Raw genomic sequence first — 26,572 nt, forward strand, 5'->3', positions numbered from 1 at the left:
GGCATCCTGGTCACAGAAAAGGCGTTGAGAGGGGCTTGGCCCTTGCCTGCCTCTGTGCAGCAGCCCTGGACTCCCGGCGGGGGGGTGGGGGTGTGTGTCTCCCATCAGATACTAACTAGGGCTGACCCTGCTCAGCTTCTGAGTTCAGAGGAGTCAGGGCCATGGGGAGAGGGGGGAGACCCTTCTAATAACCCCACAAGCGCTACCTGGAGCCCTCGTGGTGCATAGGATCAGAAACAGAGCGTTAGCTGAGCAGTGTGCTTCTTGGGTTCTGGCGCCACATCGTCGCAGGAGGCGAGAGACAGTAAGAGCTTCTTCTCCAAAAATTTATTTGGACGAGGGGGAGTGGAAAACAAAGCGACACCCTCTCCCTCTCCCTCCCCCCCCCCCCCCGTGGAAACCATGCACGAGACCCACAGACTTTCACTTCTGTGGGGCCCTGTGGAGACAAGCAGAAGACCCCAGAAGCTTCGGTTGTGCTTGTGGCTTTTTCTAGAAAAAAAAGGGCAGAAAGGAACAAATCCGGTCGTCACCCTGACAAAGTCCAAAGCGCAGGAGTCGAGAGGAACGGAAGCCGAGGCGGGACGCTTTGTGCTGTCACCCACTTCCTTCCGGGTGCCTCTTGGCAGGCCAGAAATCCGACTCGGGGGCCTCTGCAAAAACAGGTAGTGAAACCCACAAGGCAGGCAGCACCCGCCCACGCCCCAGCCCCACCTTGCCAGAGGAACAAAGATACGATCATCGTGCTGTGCCATCTGCCCCCCCCCCTCCACGACAGATTCTTACGGGGGAGGGGGGCGCTTGGCAGAAAAATCTTGGTTTCAACGCAGTTGCTCGTTTGGCTTCCTGCTCTGAGCTCAAAAGCCGCTTCTGCTGTCTCTTAACAGGAGAGACACCCGGTTGGAAAGAGGCCGGGACAGATTTAGTTCCCCTCGGAACTGATTTCTACTAAAGGCCCTTTTAGGAGAAAAAAAGAAAGAAAATCCTGCCTGAGACGAGGAACCCAAAAGGTTAAATGGATTTAAACAAGTGGCCAGGCGTCAGAAGAACAGGAAAGATTCTATGAAATTACCAGGCCTCAATATTAGCCTCCCGTGGAAAATCAATATGCCTTGATCGTGTTGTATTGATCATGTACAATTTATGGATGCGGACCTGTGCCTCAGCTCTGAAGACGGCAGCAGCGCCAACGTGCCTCTGGGCTAGGCCACTGGGTCCTTGTCTGTTTACCATTGTCTTGAGGCTAATAGTGACCTGCTTTAAAAATAAATACACCTGTTTTCATATGTTTCCAGTTCTTCTATGTAAAATATCCATACCATTTGGCCACACGTTTATATTCACTTAACCTTGACTCTGTTTTCTACTAAACGCTTCTGGAATTCCCTCTTAATAGACGGGCATTTGATAATTGAAACACAGAAGAGATTGGGCTCCCCCCGAAACGAAGCCAAAGAGCAAATTTCAGAGAAGATATTCCTCAAAATAGATCCCCCCCCCCCGCCCAAGTTCTCTTGCTTGAAGAGACATTTTTGAAGTTGAACCAGGCAGGTCTCTACCTCCTTCAGCTTCGATGGGGGTTGAGCAGGGATGTCCGGAGTCTCCCACTGGAATGCAGGCAGAGGCCAAGGTCTCCATTCCCAGGACTGGGGACGGTCCTCAAACACTGTGCCCTTTAAGAATGAGACAACCGGCTCATGGAGAAATGGGTCACCTGCAGTTCACGCAATTCTCCCAAAGCCTGATGCTCACAAGTCCGTTGGAGACCCGACTGGCAAGCCAGATCTTTGAAAGGAGGAGGTGGAAACTTCGGCCAGGTGGAGGAGAGACAGAGCGAAGCCGTGATAGACACAGCGAGAGGGGAAAGGATGGGTCAGACAGCGTGGAGGAGGGCAAGAGGGCCACCTCCTGGCCTCCCGGGGAACTGGAGCGCAGCTCAAATGCTGCGGAGCTGCTGGCTTGGGCCCGATCCAGAGGGCTACAAGACGCCCTGGGAGGGCACCTTGCCCGTGATCTTGTTGGAGCATTCCAGGAGGGCGTTGTGGATGTCCTTGGCGCAGGAGATCTGGGACTTGATCATACTGAGGTACTGCGTGTAGGGCAGGCTCTCCGCCTGGACCGCGTCTGGCTTGGTGGCCGTCGGCACGAGCGTCGGGGAGTGTTTGGCGCTGTCAAAGCTCTGGGAGAGGCACTCGTAGGCCAAGCGCTGCAGGGAGGGAGGGAGGGAGGGGTGTGAGAGAACGGCCATTATGATGATTATTAATAATAACTGTCAGTCAGAACCTTTAACTGGCATAAAACATAAATAAATACAACTAAAAGGATACAGTGAAATAATAAGATAGGCCAAGGGCTTAAATAAATAGAACAAAACATAAAAAGGTACTGCAAACCATCTTTAATCGCTCCTAGCAGAGCAGATTAAATAATTCATTAAGGGCCCCGAGGGCAGGCCCTGTCCGTGATGAGGAAGGGTGCTGATAGGCCCCTTCGATTGGGCCCTCTGTTTGTCAGTCCGGCAGCAAGGGACCAATTGTGAGCTGCACGTAGCTTGGCTCGCAATTGGTCCCTTGCCACCGGACTGACTAATTGGGAGGTGCTTTGCGCCTCCCGATCCGCCCCCCTTCCTGCTCGCCTGCAGCCACCGCAATTACCTGCCTCAGATCCGAGAGGGCAGGTCACTGCCTCCAGCACCACCACAGGTCCAGGTGAGCCACGCCCCATGCCTGCGCCGGCCCCAGAGACTCCCGAGCCCCGCTAGCGCCCACTGCCTTCAGAGTGCAGCGGGCTTATTTACTAGTTAAATTATAAGAAGATAAAATAACACAATAGAAAACTTTACCTAAGATTCTAGGGACAGTGGTCGATTCATTTGAATTTCTATCAGACAGTAAAAACTGCAGGGCCAAAGACTTATTTCCAAAAAAGCTTTGTTCTCAGCAGGTCAGTAAAGGTGAGTATTATTTAAACGTCTATACCACCCCTCCCATAATGGCTCAGGGCGGTTTACATACTATTTAATGTCATAATAATTAAAACCAACACAACAGAACAACAAAACCGGACAAAGGTGGTGGGAGGAGCTGGGACTCATCACTTACCTGATTGGCTGTCTGTCCAACAAACGGCCAATCAGGTAGGCTGTCCCACCCCCCACCCCCCCGGCCACGTGGAGGAAGTGCCAGGGACCACCAGCTGGTCGGCATTTGCAAAGTGGAGTGCTCTTTGGGGGACGTAGGCCAGGGCAGAGCTGCCCTTTGGGTCCTAAATGTGTTATTCATCTCCCTCCCCCCCCAGATCTGCCAAAATTAATGTGGCACAAAGATGGTATTAAAGATTTCTCCCTCTTTTGTTTTCTAACGCGACATAATTGCTCCAATGTATTGTAACTTTTTTTTGTCTCTAAATTTATAATAAGTGTGTGTGTGTATAAATTTTGCACAGCCAATCCGTTCTCCAGCAACCACTTCTAAGCTATGCTGGGCACAAGCCCCAATGGGCCCCATCTGCTTTCAAAAAGGGGTCAGCCAGGAAAAGTGTTAGCAGATGCCATGGTACCTGCGGGCACCGCCTTGGGGACCCCCGCTCTAACAGCTGACCATCGGAGGTAGACTGCTCCTCTCTGGGGAACCTCCACACCACCTTCATGGTGCTGACAGGCCTTTCTTCCCCCAAGCTTGAGGGAGCCTTAAAAAGCCGCCTTGGTGAGCCATCAAAGCTGTGTCCCATGGCAGGAAATTTTATCTGTTTCTTACATGCCCAAAGGAAGACCCACTCCTGGGTGGGCCACCAATCTCCCTCTTCCTGGCCAGGGATCAAGGACGGTGACGCTTACCAGGCACAGCTCCAACTGGTCGCACAGGGCGTAGAACTCTTCAAGGGTCTTGTCCACCCTCTGCACCGGCCCGTCCGTGCTTTTCCTACAAAGAGAGGGGAGGCTTGACCTCGGGGCGGGGCATGCCGGAGCCCGCGTGGGGAAGGAGAGAGAAACCCCCACCCCAAACTCACTGTCCACTGTCGATGTTTGTGTTCTGAACGAAGTTCTGAGCGGCCACTTTCATCAGGTTCTGAGTCGGGGGGAGAGAGAGAAAGAGAGAGAGAGAGAGAGAGTTAGTTTGCGGCAGGGGAATCAGCAGTATGGCTCAGGGAAAGGAAACTGGCATTCGAGGGTCAGCCACTGCGTTGCCCGTTTCTGAAACGACCTCCTTCAGCCACACAGACGCAAAGGAGTCCAGCTGGCTTTTCTGCACAAGCAACATGGCTACCCTATACAAAACAGTTCACAGATTTACAGGGGTAGACGATTAGGGAGCACTGCTTCCTGTAACGGAGTGTCCTATTACATAATCTCTGCGCTGCGCAAGGTGCCCTGTTAATATTCACGCTGGGTTTCAGTTCTCTGTGGCAGTTCCCGATTTCTAAAATCCTAGCGGGTTGGTTACTGAACGTCCTGTTTTATGGTGTGTACTGAGTCACTCTGGGTAATCTGCCCCGAGTCCCTGTGAGAAAGGCTGGCTGTAAGTAATGTCAATATATTAAATAAATAAAACATTTGTTTTAGCTTCAGTTACGTTCTTACAGGGATCAGCTGAAACCCCAGAGACCAAACAGAGGCTTAGTGTGTGCAGGAGGCCAGACAGGGAGAGGAACCCCCCCTCCCACTCTTTCATGGGGATTGTAGTCCATGGACATCTGGAGGGCTGCAGTTTGACTACCCCTGCTGTAAATCAACCCTGAGTGCAGAGCAGTAGAACATACATGAATTCCGCCTCCTGCTTCCCCAGAACAGCCCGGCACCCAGGGCCAAAGCAGCGTTAAGCTGGGACCGGTTAGTCCCTTCGGCCCCTGGCCTGCAGGGAAAGATCGGCAGCTATGCCAGGTTTCATCTCGGTGAACATGAGCCCGGGCCAGCAAACCCACTTCCAACTGCGGCTTCGTAGCTGCCTGGGTCGGAAGCCGATAATTGGTTCGATTTTGGTACAGAGCTGCACTATGGTTATGACAGGGATAGTCAAACTGCGGCCCTCCAGATGTCCATGGACTACAATTCCCATGAGCCCCTGACAGCAAACGCTGGCAGGGGCTCATGGGAATTGTAGTCCATGGACATCTGGAGGGCCGCAGTTTGACTAACCCAGGGTTATGAAAAAGCAGACCAACATCTGTTGAGGAAAGATTGGGGGGGGGGGGGAATCCAGCCTGCCTGGAATGCCTCGCTCTTTGCCCTAAAAGCACCATCCAGGCAGGCAGGTTGCAGTGGGACCTCCCTAGCCAGGGTTTTGGGGGGAGGTGAGGAGCTCCGACCAGGTTTACCGTGCAGCTCCTTCCCTGAAGAGCTGGGTTATGTGTTTGGGGGGATTCTAAACCCCGTGAATGAAATAAAGGTTCTTTGGTACGGGGAAACGGGTTCAAGCTGTCAGGATCAGGGTGCTTTGGGTACTGCTTAGCTGCGGTTACTCAGTTGCATGGGGAGGGCACTCTGTACGTGCTCACAGCAGAGCTGGGTTTCTTCCCACCAAAGCAAGCGTTGGACATCGATGGGTCCAAAAAGAAGGACCGAGAAAGTCTTGTGGTCTTATTTATGAGATGGATCCGAGGGCACCCACCAGAGACCCCCCCATTTCACCTCGGGGCCAGAGCCCAAGGAGGCAGGCAAGATGTCCTGAAATTCCGCCAGCGAGCCGGGAGCAGCTGCTGGAGGGGGCACCTAAGGGAGCTCCAAAAGGCCCCGCTTCTTTTCCGGGATTCCGGGAAGTCAGGAAACGCCAGAGGGAAGCTGGGCATTGCAAGCAAAACAAGACCTGGGAAGGAAACCGGCCAGAGAACAAAGGCTTGTCAGGGTACGTTTCGTTTTCAAAAGTTTAGGAGATACTCACTCTAGGATAGACACCCCCCCCAACACACACACACACACACACACACACACATTGAGTCATTTACCAGAAGCATCTACGCCACACCAGGCCCTGGATTTAAGTCAGCTTGCTTCTTTGCAAAATCCCCCCCTCCCCCAAAAAAAACACAACCACCCTGCGCTTCAGCATTTGGTATATTTAGCCAAAAGGCCGAGGCTTCATTCCTTCGGAAGGAGTCAGACGCTTCCGTTCGGGGTTTTTGTGTGTGTTGTTGTTAAAAATAAAACATCTGGAATTTGGAAACTGCTGGGGGGGGGGAAGCCACATGCTTGTGAAAGAGCGAGAAAGGGGCGCGTTAGGAAAGAAGCGGAACGGCTTGGCCAATCGGATATTTTGGCCGCTCGGTGAAGGGCGGGAGGTGCAGGAACTCAAAATTAGCCGCAGTCACTGACGCACTGTTAGGAAATTCCGGGAGATTTGGGGGAGGAACGGGGAGAAGGGGAAGTTTGGGGAGGGACCTCAGGGGGGCAGATCGCCAAAGAGCAAGGGTGGCCAAACTGTGGCTCTCCAGATGTCCATGGACTACAATTCCCATGAGTCCGTGGACATCTAGAGAGTCCGTGGACATCTAGAGAGTCACAGTTTGGCCACCCCTGGCAGAGTGCATCACCCTCCGAATGACGTTGCCAGCTCTGGGTTTTGGGAAAACCTGGGGACTTCGGGGATGGACAGGAAGGGACCTCAGCGGCATATTATGCTATATACCAAAGCAGCCCTTTCCTCCAGGGGAACTGATCTTTTTAGCCTGGAGATGAGCTGAAATTCCAGGGGATCCCCAGGTCCCACCTGGAGATTGGCATCTCTACACCAACATGAAGGCATTTCCTATTCCTATATTTATATTATTTCTAGGAGCAAAGCGTGTTGTATTCAGGGTTACAACGGCCACTAGAGTGTGGGGGCGGTAAAAATAAGTCAGGAGTTGTTGATTCTGGAATGCATGGGTGTGGTGTTTGGGTTGTGGCTGCATGGCGGGGCATGACGGTGTGTGATTGCAGAAGGTTGTGGCACGGACGGGCACTCAGGAGATGTTGTAGGTTCCAGAACAACGGGCGCTACAGCTTGGTGGTGCGAAGAGGAAGGGGAGGGGTTGTCCAGTCTGTAAGGGCATGGGGTTGAATGTATTGTTGTTGTGTGGTGGCAAATGAGGGCATGGGTGTGGAGAGATGGGCGTCAAGAACCTGTGGTGTGGAATGTTCGTTGAGTGTGGGAGAGGACTGACCTTTGGGGATTGTGGCATAGTGGTTACAGATGAGCTTTCCAGAGACATGTCCTCAGATATGTGAAGGGGAAATCAGACTGGAGATTCTTCTTAGGGGAAGATTACATGGCAACCAATTCCCCCCAGTTCTGCGTCATTTCCCTTCTTGTGGGAATTAGGCCACAGACACCGAAATGCCCCTCTGCCCTAATACACATGGGGTAGTCACAGTACACAGGTGTCCACCCTGTTCCTTCTTCTCCATTTTTTCACTGTTGATAAAATGTTCTGTGCCCACATGCTTCTTTCATGGTTGCTCCTTAGAATAAACTGGATTTTTGTACCCTGCGGCTTACTACCCAAAGGAGCCTCAAAGGAGTTTACAAACACCTTTTCCCTTCCTCTCCTCACAATAGACAACCTGTGAGGGATGTGGGGCTGAGACGTCTAAGAGAATTGGGAATGGCCCGCGGTCACTCAGCAGGTCTCAGGTTTCTCAAAGCAGTTTCCAACTGCCTTCCCTTCGTCTCCCCATCACAGACACCCTGCGAGCGAGGTGGAGAAGAGAAAGTTCTGAGAACTGGGAATGAGTCACAGTCACCCATCAGGCCTCTGGTGTCTCAAAGCAGTTTATAATCACCTTCCCTTCCTCTCCCCATAACACACTCCCTGTGAGGGAGGTGGGGCCGAGAGAGCGCTAGCTCATGGGTTGGTGCGGGTTTAGTGGCTCACTCGGAAGCTGGCAACCCTAAGAGGAGGTCTCTCTGTGCACAGCAGCCTTGACCCTAGTCAGGTTTATGCACACCCAGGGAGAGAGGAATTCCAGAACATGAACCTACAGCAGTCTGGCAACCTGACCTCCTCTCTGCAGTGTTTGCTTGGCCTGAAATAAGTCAGGGGGTGATAGGTGGCAGCGGAGGCATTACATACTTTTAAAGCCCCACTTCCAAACTTCAAAGAACATGTTCAGACCAGGGACAGCCAACCTCCAGGTGGGGGCTGGAGATCTCCTGGAAGTGCAGCTCATCTCCAGACTATAAAGATCATCTCCACAGGCAAAAATGGCTGCTCGGGAGGGGTGACTCTGTAGCATTGTACCCCATGGAGGGTTAGGGTCTGAGACTCCCCTGGAAGTACAGCTCATCTCCAGGCAGTTAGGCTGAAGGGAAAGCTCTCCCCTGCCCCTCACAAGCTTCCCTTCCAAAGGAATTCGCCTGGCCCCAGACACCCCTTGGCTACTTGGCTGGGCATCTGTGACCGTGGTTCTCAGCCTTCCTAACCTTTGGGAGGCTGCCGCCATGAGCCGGCAGGGGCTCATGGTAAATGTAGTCCATGAGCATCTGGAGAGCCACCGTTTGGCCACCCCTGTGGTATACACATAAAAGTCTCTGTCTGAACTTCTGCAGGAATTTCTCAAGGCAAAGTTGGCAGCCTGAAACTCTGCACATGCTTCTCGCCCAAATCCCTCGGGAACTGCAATATAATAATAATAATAATAATAATAATAATAATAATAATAATAATAATAATAAAGACCCCTCTTCCAGGTTGGCTCAACAAAATATGAGGAATAAAGAGTTATCCAGGGGTAGTCAAACTGCGGCCCTCCAGAGGTCCATGGACTACAATTCCCAGGAGCCCCCTGCCAGCATTCGTTGGCAGGGGCTCATGGGAATTGTAGTCCATGGACCTCTGGAGGGCCGCAGTTCGACTCCCCCTGAGTTATCCCCTCCCCCCTCCCCCCTCGAGGCCGCCATGGCAACCCCTTGGCTTCGTCTCCTTGGAAACCAGGCCCCGCCCCTCACCTGCAGGCTCTCCTTCAGCTGCGGCAGCAGCTGCCGGAATCGCTGGACGGGGTCGAAGTCCTGCGCCTGCGCGGCCACCTGGAGCCCGGATGGGGCCTGCAGTTGAGCGGCGCCGGCCGCCGCGGAGGCCTGGGCTGGCGGCTGCTGCCCGGGGGGCACCCCGGGGGCGGCGGGAGGCGCGCCCTGGGCCGGAGCCTGGGCCAGTTGCTGCTGCTGCTGAGGCGCCGCCGCCGCCATGCTGCTTTCTTGGCTAAGAGGACTACGGCTCCCAGCAGGCAGCGCGGCCAGTCACCCTGCGTCCCCCAGCGTGCCCTGCGGCCGAGCCGTATGGCCGGACGCTCCCGGAATGCAGTGCGCAACAGCGTCTCCCAGGATGCCGCGCGAGGTAGGCCGCTCCCGGACACGCCCTTCCGCCGAACCAATCCCGCTCCAGGCGTGCAGACCGGAAGTGCCCTGGTGGCGCCGAACTGCATTTCCCAGGAGGCCCAGCGCCGCGGCCGGAAGTGCCCCGTAGCGCCGCCCACGGGCCCCCGTCGCCGCTCCCGGGATCGCGATGGCGCCCACCATCCAGACCCAGGCGCAGCGGGAGGAGCCGGGCCACAGGTGTGACGTCACGCCCCCGGGCCCCTTGGGGGGGAGGGAAGGAGGGAGGGGAGGCGGGGGGGACCCAGGAGGGGTCTTCGGGACCCGGGGCAGCCTCCGTGGGCATGCACGTCGGGGACCAGCCCGGGTGTCTCCCAAGTGTAGGGGTGGTCAAACTGCGGCCCTCCAGATGTCCATGGACTACAATTCCCATGAGCCCCTGCCAGCGAACGCTGGCAGGGGCTCATGGGAATTGTAGTCCATGGACATCTGGAGGGCCGCAGTTTGACCACCCCTGGCCAAGTGCATCTTTATTCCAAGCATGGCTCTCGTGGGCATGCCCGCTTCATCAGACAGACCAGTCCTGACAGCCACGGTGCCTGGATGGAGCCTCCACCGCCAGAGGCAGTCTACCACCTGCCTTCAGACACCGGGGCCGAGCAGCTGGAAAGGGCAGTGGCCGCCATGCTATGAACCGGCTGCATGTCCACCAAACTGCCCTCCTCTCGGGTCACAGTTCTGGCTGGTCCAGGGCGGGGGGGGGGGTCTGCTCTGATCGGACGCCGCTCTCCGGGGTATTGTGGGAGAGAACGGCTTGTCACGTCACCTCCTACTTGGCCCTTTTAACTGGAGATGACCTTCTGCATGCCACACAGACGCTGTGCCGCTGGGCAGCCTTGGAAACGGGGTGCTGGGCCAGACTTAGAAGGGCTCCACTTATCAACAGTTGGGGGAGTGCTGGGGAGAGGGAGGTTTGCCAACAGTTATCGGCCATGATTGCACGATGAACCTCCACATCCCGAGACAGTCTCTCTGAAGAGCTGAGAGATAAAATGTGCTCCAATTGGCCTTCTTGAAAGCAACTTCCGGGCTGCCGTTTGGGGCCCCCCTGGCCTGTCGCAGCACGGCTCTTCTTGGTGTCTCCCGTTTGTAATTTTTTGTGTTTGCGACCCTCTCTGTAAAATGTCGCTCTGTGTCTGTTATCATGGAACTGTCAGAACAGCCCTGGAAGAGGGCAAGACAAAAGCAGTCCCGTGTTGCATGGTGTGTGCATGCGCAACTAAAACTGCCCTGCTGAAGGCCAGGGGCTTCATGGCAGAGCTGTGATTTGAGCTGTGGTCTCCCTGAGTCTTTGCTGGCAGCTGGCTCTTAAGATATTTGGCCGTGGCATCTCTAGGGCCAGCTTGGTTACTGGTTAAGACTGGCAGACTCTAATCTGGAGAACTGGGTTTCATCTCCCACTCCTCTTCCACATACAGCAAGCTGGGTGACCTTGCGCCACTCACAGTTCTCTGTTCTTGTAGAGCAGTTCTCTCAGAGCTCTGTCAGCCCCACCTCCCTCACAGGGTGTCTGTGGTGGGGAGAGAAAGGGAAGGTGACTGGAAGCCCCTTTGGGTAGTGAAAAGCAGAGTGGGAAAAACACAGCTCTTCTTCTTCTTCGTTTGGGGTGACCAGCAAGGAAGGTTGCCAATCCTGAGCCTGGAAATTCCTGGAGTCTTTGGAGGTGGAGCCTTGGAGGGTGGGGTTGAGGGAGGGGACAGACCTCAGGATGGTCCAACCTCCAGAGCAGCTGTTTACCCCGGGGAAAGGGGCCTCTGTGGTTCGGAAGAGTGATTGTAATACTGAGGGATCTGCAGGCCTCACCAGTAAGGAGAACACCTCTTGTCTTTTTCCTTTTCCAGGCCCAACTCCCACCGGACACTCCCCGAGAGGTAAGAGCCCTCTCCGCCTCCCCCTTTCCAGTCCTCTGCTCGGAGCGGGGCCGCAGGGCTCACGCCTCCCGCCTCTCCTTGCAGGTCGGGGGTGGTGTGCCGCGTGAAGTATGGCAACAGCCTTCCGGACATCCCCTTCGACCCCAAGTTCATCACCTACCCCTTCGACCAGAACAGGTGCGTGGCCTGGGAAGCAGCCAAGGGGCTCTGCCTCTGTTGGGGGTGGGGGGGGGGGCAGGGCACAGAAACACGCAGGCAGAGGAAATGGAGTTCATGAATTGGGAATGTGGGGTGGGATGTTACAGTGCCAGCGAGAGGGTTGTGAGTGTCCTGCATAGTGCAGGGGGTCGGACTAGATGACCCAGGAGGTACCTTCCAACTCTTTGATTCTATGTTCAGAAAGGTCAGCTAGTTTGATGACTGATGGACGCGTACTGCAAGCTTCCAATAAGACAAATGACAGTTTCCATTTAGATGTTTGTTTGTATGCAGAGCCAGTGTGTGTGTGTCTGTGGGGGAGGGGTTCCCCACTCTTCCTCCACAGACAGCAAGCTGGGGAGGGACCTTTGGCTAGTCACAGTCCTGACAGAGCTGTTCTCATACAGTTCTTCCAAAGCTCTCTCAGCCCCATCCACCACACCGGGTGTCTGTTGTGGGGCGAGGATGGAAAGGCGATTGTCAGCCGCTTTGAGACTCCTTTGGGTTGTATTAAGCGGAGCACAAAAAAAATCAGCTCTTCAGATTGAATCCGTTAATCCAGGGATAGACAAACTGCGGCCCTCCAGATGTCCATGTATTACAATTCCCATGAGCCCCTGCCAGTGCTGGCAGGGGCTCATGGGAATTGTAGTCCATGGACATCTGTAGGGCCGCAGTTTGACTACCCCTGCATTAATCAAACAGTTGGACAGAATTTGAGTGATTTGTACGCGGGTGATAAGTGCCGTCAAGTCACAGCTTACCTGTGGCGATCCCGTCAGGATTGGGCTGTCCAGGTCAAGGCATGAGGCAAACCGCGATGGTTGGCCCTCGCCTGCCTCTGCATTGCAGCCCCTGACTGCCTTGGGGGGGGGGTCCCCCACATGAAGACTGGCCAGGGCTGACCCTCCTCGGCTTCTGAGATCTGACAAGATGGAGCCATCCGGGCCTGGAGGGATTTCGCCAGATGTGAAACTGGGCTTGTTATTTCTGCAGAGTCTCTCTTGGGCTTCTTTTGGTTGTGGGCCGCGCATCTTCTGCGGATTGAAAGGTCTGCTTAAGAAAAAGAAATGACTGTTGGCCCCCAGGTTTGTCCAGTACAAGGCCACCTCCCTGGAGAAGCAGCACAAGCATGACCTGCTGACGGAGCCCGACTTAGGGGTCACCATCGACTTGATCAACCCCGACACGTATCGCATTGATCCCAACGGTGAGAGTCCGGGGATCCCGGTCCCTGAGTGGGCGGGAGGGGTCTGAGCGTGGAGGCGTGTCTCGGGCGATGGGGCGGCCGGCTGTGTGACTTGTAGGTCCCTTGGCACCACGCCAGACCCGTCTCTGTGCCCCAATCATGAGGCTTCTGTTCAGCCCAACTGGGACGTGGTCCTAAGGCCCTCTTGGGTTGGGGTCAGTCAGCAAACCGGGCCCTTATTGACAGCTCGACGGCCGAAACTGGGCTGTGGCTGGCTGCCAGGACAGGTTGGGGACGGATCCTGGCTCTTGGCGGGAGCAGAGGAGGGGAGGTGGGGGCTGGGGGCCCTGCACAGCCAGACTGTTCCTCCCACCTCTTGTGTTCCCGGTAGTCCTTCTGGATCCGGCTGATGAGAAACTGCTGGAGGAAGAGATCCAAGCACCGACCAGTTCGAAACGGTACTCACCCTCCCCACCCGCTTGGCATCTTTTCAGCTCTCCCGCTCCCTGGCTGCAGCCAGCCCTTAAAAAACAACGCCTTCTTGTAGGTGACAGACATTTATTTTAACAGAAAAAGGATAAACGTGTAAGATACAAAAAAGGACTGTGCATGACAGATCATAACTTTCGGCGATCCCTGGACCTCATAAAATATAGAAAAGTGAAAGATTTCTCTCCGTCTCGTCCTCCTTGTAATCTTAACAGTAGTTCTGATTTCAAATATTTTATAACAGATCCCATTTTAGTCTCCCACAATCCTGCTTCTCTTAATTGGGGGGAGGGACAAATCATGCAAGGCCCTCCTCCCCCCGGGGGCTCCTGGGAATTGTAGTCTGAACACCTGGAGAGCCATTGTTTGGCCACTGCTGCCTTGACCTGTGCCTCCTTCATTCTGTCTCCGCCCTGCAGCTCCCAGCAGCATGCCAAGGTGGTGCCGTGGATGAGGAAAACCGAGTACATTTCCACTGAGTTCAACCGCTACGGGGTCTCCAACGAGAAGCCGGAGGTGAAGTGAGTAGAATCGGCCGGTGGGCGACGTCCCTGATTCCTTGGTGAAGGTTTTGCGGGGCCTTTCGACTGGACACGTGCCCCGAAGCGAATGGGATGCGGGTCGTGAAGTCCGGGGAGGTCAGGTGCTCCCAGAGAGCCATCCCGGGGCCCTTTGTGGCTCACTTGGGAAAATATTTCTGCTCGGCCTTTTTCAACTTTTAGGCTGTGGAGGAGCCCCTGAAATAAATTTTCAAGCTTTGAGGACTCCCAGAAGCGGTCAGCTGGTCTCACCTACCTGCCAAAACAGCCCCCCCCCCCCGAAGTGACTTCACCATCTGTACCCTCCTTTTACTCACTCCTCCCCCCCCATTTATGGTGGTTCCACCTCATGTATGCCGGAAAGAAGGGCAGGAGCTGAGAAGGCCTCCCGGACCCCCCCCCTACCACGCCACAATCAACTGCCCCCCTCCTTTGCTTTTTACACCCATGGCCCACCCCCCTGTGCAGAGGTGGCCAGTTCCCTAGATGATGGCCAAGTCCATTAAGGCAAGGGGGGAAAGGCTCTAGACCCTCTCTGGAGTTCCCGCAGACCCCCTTGGATCCATGAACCCCTGGCTGGAAAAGACCACTGGAGAAGACCCGCAGTCCAGAACAGGGTCCAAACATACCGGTCTCAAAACCAAAATAAGGGTCCCAAATTTTGACTGTGCCACAGTTTCCCCGAAACTGAAACCCCAGTGACCAATGCCCTGGGAGGAAAGAACTTCTAACCAGACCAGAAAGTGACGCCTTGCCCCTTGGCTCCGGAGGTCTAGCAGGGAGGGGACGGCCAGGGTTCTTGTGGCCAAGAGTCTTGTAGGCTCCTCTTCCGGCTTTCTCTCAAGCAGCCCAGGCCCTGAGCAGCTCTTACGGCCTCCCGGATCATCCTTTCCCTCATGTTCCCGTCTCTCTCAGGATCGGCGTCTCGGTCAAGCAGCAGTTCACAGAAGAGGAAATCTACAAGGACAGGGACAGTCAAATCGCAGCCATTGAGAAGACCTTTGAGGATGCTCAGAAGTCGGTGAGCCTAACCTCCACCGAGGAACGCTCTTCGGGGGGGGGGTGCCGTAGGGTGGGCTTAAAGCCCCACTACAAAGAGAGAAGAGTTGCATTTGGAAGCAGAACGGTTTCTTTGAACTCTGCCCTCCCCCCGCTCCTCCATGCCCTCTGGTTCCTCCTAATGCCGAATTCTGTCTCCAGATTTCTCAGCACTATAGCAAGCCTCGGGTGACTCCCGTGGAGGTCATGCCGGTGTTCCCTGACTTCAAGGTAAGAGCCGGCCGAGGGGTGTTTGGACAAGACGAAAAATGGCCCCGCTAGACGGGCAGACTTGGGCTTGCAGGCCACTCAGGTGGGGGTTGGGGGGAGGTGGTGTCTCTGACAGGTGCTTGAACATTCTCAACATGCTGTTGCATATGGGTCTGATCCAATAGGGCTTCTGTTCTGGCATTCTGTCTGGGGCAGGGGTGCGCTGTCTCCTTGGGGGGCCGGAGTGGGAGGCCTTCTGGGGTTCTGGCCCTGCTGGTGGGCCTCCTGATGGCCCCTGAGTTATGGCCACTGCGTGACACAGAGTGTTGGACTGGAGGGACCCTTGGCCTGACCCAACATGGCTTCTCTTAGGTTCTTATGTTCTGGATTCCCAAGGTCTGTGTTTTAGTCACGGTCTGTTTTAATGGATCACAGACAGATTGGGGCTGGGGCTACACTGGGCAGGATTCTCCTCCCCTCCTGTACGGAGGTCAGGCCCAGGTTTGCTTCTTTGGGGGCCCCCTGCCACTCACGGAACCCTCCTTCTCCTCCTCCTCCAGATGTGGATCAACCCCTGTGCTCAGGTCATCTTCGACTCTGACCCGGCCCCTAAGGACACCAGCGGGGCGGCCGCCCTCGAGATGATGTCTCAGGCGATGATCAGGTAACCCACGTGGGGGAACAAGAGCCATGTAGCACTTCCTTCCTGGGTTGCACTTTGTGTTCCTGTTGTCGCCTTGCCTCAAAACGTGGCCCCGAAGGGTTGGCGTCAAAGCCAGGAGCCCGTGAGATTCCAGCGGGAGACCTCCCAAGCCACAATTCCTCCTTCTTTATTGTTTTGCTTTCCAAACGCTCTTAAGGAAAACTTAACATCAGCTGCAGCCTCCACAGAGCAGGTTAAACAATCCGCTGCCAGCAGCAGAAAGCTTTCCCGGCTCCTAATTTGAGCACGGAAAGAGCTGTGAGCAACTCAAGCGTTGGGCTGTTTGCTGTGATACCGAAAAGGCCCCCAGCGGAAAATCCTTCCCTTTGTGCGTGGCACGGCCACAGTGGTGTCTCAGCATCCGCTGATGCACCTGCCCAAGGTCCTGCTCCCCATTTCCCCAGCTGGACAACTTGCTTGTCTGGCTACTTCCCCTCCCTCTCAAAACCCCTCCTCTCTTCTTCAGGGGCATGATGGATGAGGAAGGGAACCAGTTTGTGGCCTATTTCCTCCCGGTGGACGAGACGATGCGGAAGCGGAAACGCGACCAGGATGAAGAAATGGATTACGCCCCCGAGGATGTGTACGTGGGGGTGGGGGGTGGCGTTTGGTCGAGAGGGCCAGGATGGAGAAGGAGAGCCCCGCAGTCTCCCAGAAACATTCCCGAGAAACCCCAAATCAGCGTTCTTCCATTCGCTAAGCACTCAGCAGAGTTCCCACCTGCTGCCACTGACTGGAGGGCCTTGGATTTATGCTGATGAGAATCCAGTCATGTTGAGGCCTCAATATTCCTGTGACCTGAAGTGGGCCAGACCCAGCCTGGTCACTTTTGTAAAGCCAAGGCCTGTCTTTGGGGGGCATTTCCCAGCAGGTCAGGGTAAAAGATTCTCTTGGCCAAAGTAATCCACTTCTGCTGGCTATCAAAATTTGATTAAAGTTTGAGAAGATGCAGGCTAACATGAGGACTAGAAACTTGCTTGGGAGAGGTCTGCGGTTGCTTTCTGGGCAGGCTTCCTCTGCAGGGGGGCTTAGGGCCACCCATTCCTCTCCCCCTATCCCTTCCCCAGGTATGAATACAAGATTGCCCGAGAGTATAACTGGAACGTGAAGAACAAGGCCAGCAAAGGCTACGAGGAGAACTACTTCTTCATCTTCCGCGAGGGGCGACGGGGTCTATTACAACGAACTGGAGACCCGGTGAGGGGGCTGGTGGGGGCCTCGGGGACGGGGGGAGCAAGCAGGGAGGTTGGGGCGTAGCGCCAGCCCTTCCACTTCTCAGCCTGGCCCTGCATCAGAGACCAGCTGACAGGCTGGGAGACCACATCCCTGGAGGTTCTGGTTCCACCCTCTTGCCTTACGGGCTAGGGAGGGAGGGCCAGGGTGTTGCTGCCCCCTGGTGGATGGAGGACCACATGATTAGCAGCTTAGGAGGGCCGAGCGACTCACCATGGAGCTGGTGAGTACAGAGTGGTTCAAAACCCCTGGGGGGCCGTCACGTTCTCCCTGACCGGCCTGCTATTAGCGGAGTTGAAAGACGCAAAGGAGTTAAGCCACTAGAGGCTTAAAGAATACATTTTCAGGGATTTTATTGTGGGTTTTATCTGGATTGTTACCCTCCATGAGCCACTCCGCGGAAGCGGCGGGCTATAAATGAAATGAATAAATAAATAAGTAGCTTTACTGAGAGCTGGAGCAACTTTGTAAAGAGAGAGGAGAAAGAGAGAGGGTCCTAACATTCTAACTGACTTGTGGGAATTGTAGTCCATGAACATCTGGAGGGCCACAGATTGACTACCCCTGCTTTAGACGACTGTTGCTTGAGCCACCTCGTCACTGTCTCCAGGCATCTGGCTAAGGCTTCAGGGGGAGAATCAGGGCGGCCGTCCCATCAGGAGGAAGAGCTGGGTGTCATCTGCATATTGGTGGCATCCCAGCCCAAACCTCTGCACCAGCTGGGCAAAAGGGCACATGCTAAATGCACATCTCCTCAGCTAGTTGGAAGTTCCCATGGGGGAAGGAGATGGGGGAATCAGCCAAACAGGCCTGCCTTTTCGCTGGGGGGGGGGGGTGGTGCAGGCAGGTGCCGCTTTTTCTCTCCGTCTGACCTTGCCGCTCCCTTCCCCTCCCAGAGTGCGACTGAGCAAGCGACGTGCCAAGGCCGGTGTGCAGTCGGGCACCAACGCCGTGCTGGTGGTGAAGCACAGGGACATGAACGAGAAAGAGCTGGAGGCTCAGGTAGGGCTTGGGCGGAAACGCTCCTCCCCACCCCGGCCACACTGGAGCCTCTTGAGGGGCTCCGAAAGGGAGGATTGGGGAGGGGGCCGCCCCTTGGCCCCGCGATCGACGGCCGGGGGGTGACAAAATTCCTGGAGACCCGGGGAGGCTGCTGAGCCCGTGGGTGAACGTGAGGCCCAGTGGCTCTTGGTGAAGCAGGTTGGGATTGGCAGCAGTTTGCGGTGAGGGTGAAATGTTCGGGATGCCGGGGAATTTGGGGGCTGTTTGTCCTGTTCACGCTCCACCCCCTTTCCCTTCAGGAGGCCCGCAAAGCCCAGCTGGAAAACCACGAGCCGGAGGAGGAAGAGGAGGAAGAGATGGACTTGGGCAAAGAGGCCCAGGGTTCAGGTACTGCCTTGGGGAATTCCTTTGCTCCCCCACCCCCTGCCCCCACAACCCTCTCTCCCTTCTGGGCTTGATTTGTTCGAGACAGTGAACTATTGCGCTAACCATCGTCTTCCCCTACAACTGTTCTCCTCTGTATCGGTTTTGGGGAATGGTTCAGTCCACACACACACACACACCCCATACCTGGTGGACTGTTCTGAGGCAGCTTCACCACACTCCTGGGATTTGACAGTGCCAGCCAGTCCCCTTCCTCAGAATGGATGGCCCGACCTCCCGTCTTTTCATTGGCTCATGCCTCGCATCTGCCCTTTCGTCTCCCCTTGCAGCCAGCGGTCCCTCTGAGCCTTGGTGTGAGTGTCTCCTCGGTCACACAGTAAACCCATCGCTCAAGAGAAGGAGAGAAAGAAAGAAGAAGCTTCCGATTTTATCTATGACGAATATAAATACGATTATTCATCTGATCTACTATGATTATATCAGCAAAACATTTTTGAGAACGTTACTCCCTTGCTAGATCTGGGGAATGCCGTGGACATGGTTTACCTTGATTTCACTAAGGCTTTTGAGAAGGTTCCGCATGATATTCTTCTTGGCAAGTTGGTAAAATGCAATACGGGTCCTATTACTGTTAGGTCAGGGGTAGTCAAACTGCGGCCCTCCAGATGTCCATGGACTACAATTCCCAGAAGCCCCTGCCAGCGAATGCTGGCAGGGGCTCCTGGAAATTGTAGTCCATGGACATCTGGAGGGCCGCAGTTTGACTACCCCTGTGTTAGGTAGACCGAGAACTGGTTGACAGATCGCACCCAATGTGAACCCTCATGGTATTTAATGGCATTTCTCTCTCTTTTTCCCCCCCTTTCTCCTCCCCAGATGACGAACAAGAGAAGGGGAGCGAGAGCGAGAAGGAGGGGAGCGAGGCGGAAGAGGAGGAGGAGGAGGAGGAAGGCCGGTCGGCCAGCGAGAGCGAGCGCGAAGCCAGCGAGGCGGAGGGGGCGGCCGAGGAGGAGGAGGAGGAGAGCGAGGAGGATGAGCGGGCGGCCCGGGACAAGGAGGAGATCTTCGGCAGTGACGACGACGAGGGCTCCGAGCAGGACGAGGGCCGCCCCGACGGAGATGAGGAGGAGGAAGACGAGGAGAGCGGCAGCGAGGAGGAGGAGGAGGAGGCGTCGGCGAGTCGACGGCAGCAGCGCCGAGGGAGCCGCAGCCCTTTCCTCAGCGGCAGCGATGGCTCCAACCACGAGGAAGACGAAGAGGAGGAGGAGGAAGAGGGGGAGGCCAGCGCCAGTGAAGCTGCCTCTGAGTCCAGCGAAGAGGGCAGTGAGAGCGACTGAGCCCGCCCGAGTGCCACAGGGTGCTTGACGCCTTGCAAGGGCAGCCACTTCCCTCGAGGAGCACGAGGCTAGGGATCAGGATCCCACCGCCCGCCCCCCTCCTGCTGTAGGAGGGGGCTTTGAAAAGACCGGGGGGGGGGGAGAGGGGTTGTTTTCTTCCCTCCCTCGTGTCTTCCTTTCCCCGTTGTACATAGCGTCCCGTACAGAAATAAAAAGTTTTGCTTTTTCTCCCTTTTTCTCTTCCGCCGCCACGCTTTCTTGCATTTCAAAGTCACTTCCTTTTTCCTGCCGCAGGGGCAGGCAGCTGAAGCCACCCCACAGCCAAGGCGTCAGAGCAGCGCAAAGGAAGGGTCATGAAGAAGTTGGAATGGGGGAGGGCAGTGCCGCTGAGAGCATGTGGGGGGGGGGAGGGATGGCGCTGCCCCACACCACCTTTTCTGTTTTGTAACAAGGAACCCAACGAGGAGCTTTCTGAACTCAAAAGCTGTCCGAGAAAAGGACTGCTGTTTATTGCAGGGGTGGCCAAACTGGTTCTCCAGAGGTCCATGGACTACAATTCCCACAAGCCCTTGTCAACATGTTGGCACAGGTTCATGGGAATTGTAGTCCGTGGGCCTCTGGGAGCCGCAGTGTTCCACTCCCCTCCTGGGATTCTAGCATCCGACTTGGAACTGGGAGCCTCAAAGCCTGCTGGATGACCTTGAGCCAGTCACTCAGCCTCACCTACCTCGCAGGGTTGTTGTGAGGAGAACGGCCAGAGCTACTTTGCGTCCCCATTGGGGAGGGAGGCAGGATATAAATAAATCTATCCAGGAAGGAACGGGGGGAGCAGTGGCCAGTCTGAGCAGATTCGGAATAATGCAGCATGGGTGGGGGGTGGGCGCAAAAGAAGAAATGTGCGTTTACCAGGTGCTGAAATGCTTGAGTGGGTTGCAGGAAATGTGGGATGAGAGCTAGCTGGGTATGTGGGCATCCTTGAGGGTGGGAGGGAGGGAGGCTGGATATTCATGGCCTACAATTCCCACAAGACTCTGCCAGGGTCCTAGAGGCTCATGGGAATTGCAGCCCACGGGCATCCAGCCAGCCACCTTTTCCTGCCTGCGCTTTAAAGGCCCCTCAATGTACAGCTGCGCTACCGGCGGCCAAGATCCGAGTTAGTTCGTACCGCAGCCTTTGCAAGGGGGGGGGGCTCTGATTTAATTTCTGTGCCACCGGAGGGAGCCCAACTGCGGCCCTCCAGCTGTCCACGGACTACAATTCCCATGAGCCCCTGCCAGCGGAGCGGCCGGCTCCAGCTTCGAGCCCGGGGCCCCTTCGAGGCGCCCCCCTGGGCAGCCTGGTCTCCGGGTTGGGAGGGCTGGGCTGGGCTGGGCTGGGCTGGGCTGGGGCGTCCTGGCGCCCGCTGGGTGGGTGGGTGGGCGTCCCTGCGGGCTCCTCCTCGGGCGGCGTCTGCGTCGGGCTGTCCAGGGGCGTCTCCGCGGCCGCTCTCGCCGCTTCCTCTCGCGCTCTCGCTCGGCCGCCGACGCCGGATCCGCCGCCCACGAAGCGCAGCCAGCGCCGAGCCCGGCCCGACCGCCCGCCCGTCCGTCCGTCTTTCCGAGGGCGCTGCGCTCCTGGGCGCGGGGCCAGGTCCCGGCGGGACGCTCCGGGGGCGCCGGGGGAAGAGGGGCCCCTCCGCCGCTGCCCCGGCCCCCCCAAGGTGGGCATCTCTTTGCACCTGGATCCGGACCCCGCGGCGCCCCTGAGCATGGGCAGAGCGCCCTCCGCGGCTGCTGGCGGGCAGGTAGGTAGAGGGGGGGCGCTTTCCCGGACGGGAGACGGGGGGGGGGGGGAAGGACAGCGGTCGTGGCGGGCTGGGGGGAGGCGGGGGCGAAGGCCGCTGTGCCGGGGAGCCCCCTTAGGGGATCTGGGGCCAGGCTCGCCCCCCTGGCAGCACCGGGGTGGGGAAGGCGGAAGAGCAACGCGTGTGCGACGTGTCTGTGGTTGGGGATCAAGGCCAGGCCGGTGGTCTGACTCCTGCTGCGACCTGCCCTAAGCCCCGCGGGAAGGGCGGCCTATAAAGATGGACGGCTGCGCCTGGCCTCGTATCCACATGGCCTCCCAGCCCCACGCGGGGTGCCCCTCCTGGCAGGGGCCACTAAACAACCGGGCTCCATGTTGGCTTTTTAAGTCCCGGTGCCCAATTTCGTTAGGGACGGAGACAGAATCCTCCTCCTTTCCAAATACAATTTTCCCAGGGCTCTCTTGGATCAGCGTCTGCTGGGCACCGGAGCTTGTCCTGACCCAACTGGACCCGGTTCTTTTGGCAGAGGCACGAGGCCTCCTTCGGGGGCTGAAAAGTGGGGCCAACCTAACCAACCACTCATCTGCCTCCATTTATTCGTTCCATTGAGATATCCCCCCCCCCCCCCAGCCAGCCCCCTTGCCTTGGCTCACCACCCCAGGTCATAACAATAAAACACAACCCCCTTTTTCTCAGCAGTGGGGACTCCAAGTGGCTCACCTCTTCTCTGTTTCCTCCTCACAACAACCCTGCAGGGTAGGTTTTGCTGCATGTGTCCCACCATTACGGGGCTGCACTTATTAGGGGTCGCCCCAGGTGTGCTTTGATGCTGTCGTATCAGCAGCCCGCCCCCCCTGAAGCCTCCGGACTCTGCGCCAGGTTCATCTTTATGTACGATTCAAAAAGAAATGTCCCTGAGAGAGAGGAGAGCAGGGATTTGGGGCCACGTGGCCAAAGGCAGCAGGGGCTCCTGGGAGAAAGGCCTAAATGGCACCTCTCTTTTCTCAGCCAATTTGCACATCGCCCTTGCAGAGCGTGCCTGCTGTTGGCGAAGCAGGGAAGCAACCCCTGCGGAGGTTTCCAAGACTGAGGGGCCTTCGGCGGCTACGGGGCCCCGTGGGACCCTGCCCTGGCTGCCCGTCAGCCGGAGGGTCTCCCAAGCCATCTGGGGAGCATCAGTTTTAAGTCTCCGTGCAAATTATTGGCACCCCTGCACGTGTTTCTCTCCCTACTGGGCCCTCAAAGTGGCTTCTCTCTCTTGTTATTTATTTGATTTTTATACCGCCGCTCCTATAACTGGCTTGCAGCACTTAACAAAATAGGAACATCCATACAATTTAAGATCCCCATAAAACAATTAAAACAGTTTACACATATGGCAAACGGCAGCGACCTAATGTGACCATCCCCCCTATTCTGGGTATCGGTCGGTGTAGAGGAAACAGTAACTGAAAGCATAAGATGGAATAAGCCCGCTGTGAAATTAGGCCCCTCAACAGTCTAGCGCTGCAGTTCAACAGGGCCTTGGGGGGGGGGGGGTATCGAAAACCCCGGGCTCCTCCTGGCCTCGACCGAAGGGCTGGTGGAAGAGCTCCGTTTTGCGGGCCCTGCGGAACTCAGAGAGGCCTGAGAGCTTGTCCAGGAGCTCATTCTCTCCCATTTTCTCTTTGCAACAACCTTGTGAGGTAGGTTAGGCTGTGAGGGGCTGCCCCAAAATCACCCAGGTCTCCCCCCTGTCCCCATGCTGGCTCCACGACACAGCCTGCCTTGCCCGGAATTTCCTCTTTTTTGAACCTTTCTGGGATTTGTTGCTTGGAACTGTTTTAATTCTCTGTTAAAGCTGCGTGTTGCTGGCTCTTTTGTGAGGGTGGAGGGAAGGGGCAGTCCAGGCAACTTAAATTTGTGAAAGGCCTCCTGAAGGGATGTTTCGTTTTCGGCCGCAAGATGTGATGCTGTGTGCCCTTTCTTCCCCTCGCACAGGTCTGAAAGCGCCCAGGGCCAGCCTCACGCCCTCCCTTGGCACAGCGGTGGCCCCCGATGGCCCCAGGCCTGCCGTCCCTCTAGCCTCCCCTGCAGCGGCAAGGTCATGTCGCAGGACGGAGGCGCCCGGCCGAAGGTGAGGCCGGACTCCGGTGCCGGAGGGCAGCGCGGCGGGAGGTGGCGGGTGCCAGTCCTCGGAGAGACGGAGGCCGCCGTCGCTGGAGGTGGAGCCGGCCGGGCCAGGCGGGGGCCAAGCGGAGCCCACCAAAGGGACGGGACGCTCCCTGCGCCAGAAGCTGCAGGCAGCCGTGGGCCACTGCTTCCCCCTACAAGAGCGCGCCGCGCTCCCCGGACCTCTCCTCCCAGCGCAAGATCCACCTGCGGGAGCTGATGCTGGACACCTGCCCTTTCCCCCCTGGCTCCGAGCTGGCCCGCACCTGGAACCTCATCAAGCAGCACACGGCGCCCGTCTCCGAGCACGAGGCCCTGGAGGACGAGGACGACCGCCTGCGGGAGAGGCGGCGCATCAGCATCGAGCAGGGGGTGGAGCCCCCCCCGGACGCCCTCATCCACACCTTCGAGGTCACGGCGCAGATCAACCCCCTCTACAAGCTGGGGCCCAAGCTGGCGCACGGGATGAGCGACCTGGCCGGGCGGGCCACGCTAGCCACGGCCGACGAAGGGGAGGAGGAGGAGGAGGACGAGGCCTCGGTGGGCCAAGTGGCTTGTGCCACGGCCGCCGCCGCTGCTGCGGTGGTGGTGCCCGACGCCCGGGAGGGCTTGCGGGTGCACACGCAGATTGACTACATCCACTGCCTGGTCCCCGACCTGCTGCAGCTGACGCAGCTGCCCTGCTACTGGGGGGTCATGGACCGCTACGAGGCCGAGGCCCTGCTGGAGGGGAAGCCGGAGGGCACCTTTCTCCTGAGGGACTCTGCCCAGGAGGACTACCTCTTCTCCGTCAGCTTCCGCCGCTACGGCCGCTCCCTCCACGCCCGCATCGAGCAGTGGAACCACAACTTCAGCTTCGACGTGCACGACCCCAGCGTCTTCCACGCGCCCACCGTCACCGGCCTGCTGGAGCACTACAAGGACCCCAGCGTGTGCATGTTCTTCGAGCCGCTGCTCTCCCTGCCCGTCAACCGCACCTTCCCCTTCGGCCTGCAGCACCTCTGCCGGGCCGTGGTGACCGGCTGCACCACCTACGACGGCATCGGCCAGCTGCCCATCCCCAGCGCCCTCAAGGAGTACCTCAAGGAGTACCACTACAAGCAGCGCGTGCGGATCCGACGGCTGGACACCTGGTGGACCTGAAGGGTGGGTGGGCGGGCAGGTGGGTGGGTGGGGGCCCTCCTGGGCTACGCCCTCCCTGCTCCTTAGGGCTGCAAACGTTGCATTTGTTCCACTGCCCCTGCGCTGAACACGTCTCCCCACGGCCAGCCAAGGAGCAACAGCAGGGCGGCCGAAGGGGAGCTTTGGGCAGCCCCCGTGACAGCCTGGGGGCAGCAGGAGCACAGCTGCCTGGAGTCAGAGCGCCCGAGGGCAGGTTAGATGGCAAGATGGGTCTCTTGGCAAAGGAGAGGGCAGCTGGAACCCCCGTTGCCAAGCCCCTAGGCCTCCCTGCCCCCTTGTTCCCCAGCAGGCATTCAGAATGGCAAGCACAAGGTGCATGTTGGGGGCAGGGGGTGACCCTTTCTTCCCTGCCCCAAATCTTTGCTCTATGCCAGGGGCTCATGGCAACTGCAGGCCCTGGCCTCTGGGGAGCCGCTGTTGGAGCTCCCCCCACCCCTGGGCAGGGCAGGCTTCGGCTGCAGGGGCCAGGCCCAGCCAAAGACAGGCCAGGAGGGAATCGGAGAGCTGGGAGGTGGGGCAGGGGAGACCACACAGGGTTCTGGGCAGAGGATTCTGGGAACTCACCCCGACCCACGACTGCCCAAAGGCAGTGCCCTCAATTTCTGAGTGCCCCCCTCACGTGGGCTTGGCCTTTTAAGTGTGTTTTGTGGACTTCTTTTCCCACCAGTGCTCTTGGGACTGTCTGGGGAAAAGGGAGGGAGGACATCAGCCAGGGGGGAGGGGGGAGGAGAGGGCCCTCCAGCCTTCAACTGGATTGCCTCTGGGAGGGAGGGCTGCCTATGCAAGGACCCCTGCTCCGGGCCCTGGGGAATCTTTCGTTTACCCTTTTGCTGCCTCAGTGCGCCATTCCACACTTCTGGCCTGGGTGGGGCAGCATGGGGTCCCGCACTCCCCCCCCCCTCCGGCCAGCCTGTGCTTTCAGCGTCTTCTGCCACGCATGCTCTCTGCAGCTGTTGCTCCTGACCTGCTTAGGAAATTCATTCAACCCCCCCCCCCTCCCACCCCATGCCAGCTCCTGTGGGGCAGCCGAGCAGGGAGTTACCCTGCCCTGCCGGCCCCCACAGACCGTCCTGACCTGCTGAGAAACAAGTCCCTGATGCTGCTGGCCCTGGGCAAGGAAGAGCAGAGCAGCCTCCCAGGGGGAGCAAAGAGGCACGGGCTGGATCTTCCAGGGAAGGGCCGCCCAGCCCCTTACCAGAGGGGCCCTGGGAGCAGGCAGGCAGGCGTCTTTCTCCATGGGGCCCTCCCCACTCTTCCAAGTCAGAGGCCAACTGATTTGGCCGTGCCGTGGGACGAGGGCTGAACAGGAGTCGGCCATCAACCATACAGGCTGACCACAACCGGTGGTCACCCTCCCCCAACCCTCTGGGTCATGGGCATAAGACACCAGGTGGGCCCGGCGGCCCTCTGCCGTGACCCAGAGCTTCCTTCCTGCCCTGTGCCCAAGCGGCACAGGGAGAGCAGAGAAGCAGCCTTTGAAGAGAGTCTGGCTATGCGGCTCCCCCCAGAGGACCACAACTTCTGTCTTGCCCTTCTGTGCGGTGTCTTAGAAACACCCACTGCAAGCGGAGACAGGGAGCGCCTTTCTCCTGCAAAGCAGACCGCAGGCAGACCAGGGGAGGGAAGGCCACCAGCCCGGTTCAGACGGGGGCGGTGCGCGGGGCCAGGGCAAACGGCTCCTCTGCCGTAGGGGAAAGATCCACCCGTGGCCCTTTAAGGCACCACATCTTCACAGTGGTGTGCTCTCCCTTCCCCCCTGGCGACAAGTACCCCTGCCTCCTGTGGAGCAGAAGGTGCGTGCAGGGGGGCTCTCTCAGCACTGGTGCCCACCCCCCACATTTCCCCCCCCCGAGAAGAAATTCAGTTCTGTGTTAACAGGTAAGCCCCCTCCCCAAAGAAAACCAAGCATCCAAACAAAA

At 57.5% G+C, this 26,572-nt stretch overlaps 3 protein-coding genes across 4 annotated transcripts; 2 read left to right on the plus strand and 1 right to left on the minus strand.

Moving 5' to 3' along the window:
- Positions 1–375: 375 nt before the first annotated feature.
- MED29 (mediator complex subunit 29) lies at positions 376–9,269 on the minus strand. 2 transcript variants are annotated; one of them, XR_013227555.1, is made up of 5 exons: positions 8,922–9,269; positions 4,009–4,067; positions 3,836–3,920; positions 1,560–2,206; positions 376–653 (listed from the first exon to the last, which is right to left on the minus strand). XR_013227555.1 is itself a non-coding variant. In XM_077318463.1 (4 exons), the coding sequence occupies exons 1-4, from the start codon at positions 9,156–9,158 to the stop codon at positions 1,979–1,981; spliced, it is 609 nt and encodes a 202-aa protein (XP_077174578.1). In that variant the 5' UTR covers positions 9,159–9,269; the 3' UTR covers positions 1,167–1,978. The 2 variants fall into 2 exon arrangements, 1 of the variants encoding a protein (XP_077174578.1); XM_077318463.1 differs by lacking the exon at positions 376–653 and having other exon boundaries at positions 1,167–2,206.
- Positions 9,270–9,344: 75 nt separating this feature from the next.
- Positions 9,345–19,771, plus strand: PAF1 (PAF1 component of Paf1/RNA polymerase II complex). Its single transcript, XM_077318462.1, is given in 15 exon segments — positions 9,345–9,524; positions 11,186–11,215; positions 11,300–11,392; positions 12,502–12,623; positions 12,994–13,060; positions 13,511–13,612; positions 14,546–14,651; positions 14,831–14,899; positions 15,439–15,542; positions 16,048–16,164; positions 16,649–16,742; positions 16,744–16,778; positions 17,711–17,816; positions 18,116–18,203; positions 19,077–19,771. Coding segments are annotated over 15 exon segments (1,644 nt in total). The 5' UTR covers positions 9,345–9,474; the 3' UTR covers positions 19,538–19,771.
- A 1,176-nt stretch (positions 19,772–20,947) lies between these two features.
- On the plus strand, positions 20,948–24,615 carry LOC143828359 (suppressor of cytokine signaling 5-like). Its single transcript, XM_077318736.1, is given in 4 exon segments — positions 20,948–21,320; positions 23,301–23,516; positions 23,518–23,629; positions 23,631–24,615. Coding segments are annotated over 3 exon segments (1,206 nt in total). The 5' UTR covers positions 20,948–21,320; positions 23,301–23,406; the 3' UTR covers position 24,615.
- Positions 24,616–26,572: the final 1,957 nt, after the last annotated feature.

This window comes from Paroedura picta, unplaced genomic scaffold (assembly GCF_049243985.1).
Source record: "Paroedura picta isolate Pp20150507F unplaced genomic scaffold, Ppicta_v3.0 Ppicta_v3_sca21, whole genome shotgun sequence".
In the NCBI taxonomy this organism is placed as follows: domain Eukaryota; kingdom Metazoa; phylum Chordata; class Lepidosauria; order Squamata; family Gekkonidae; genus Paroedura; species Paroedura picta.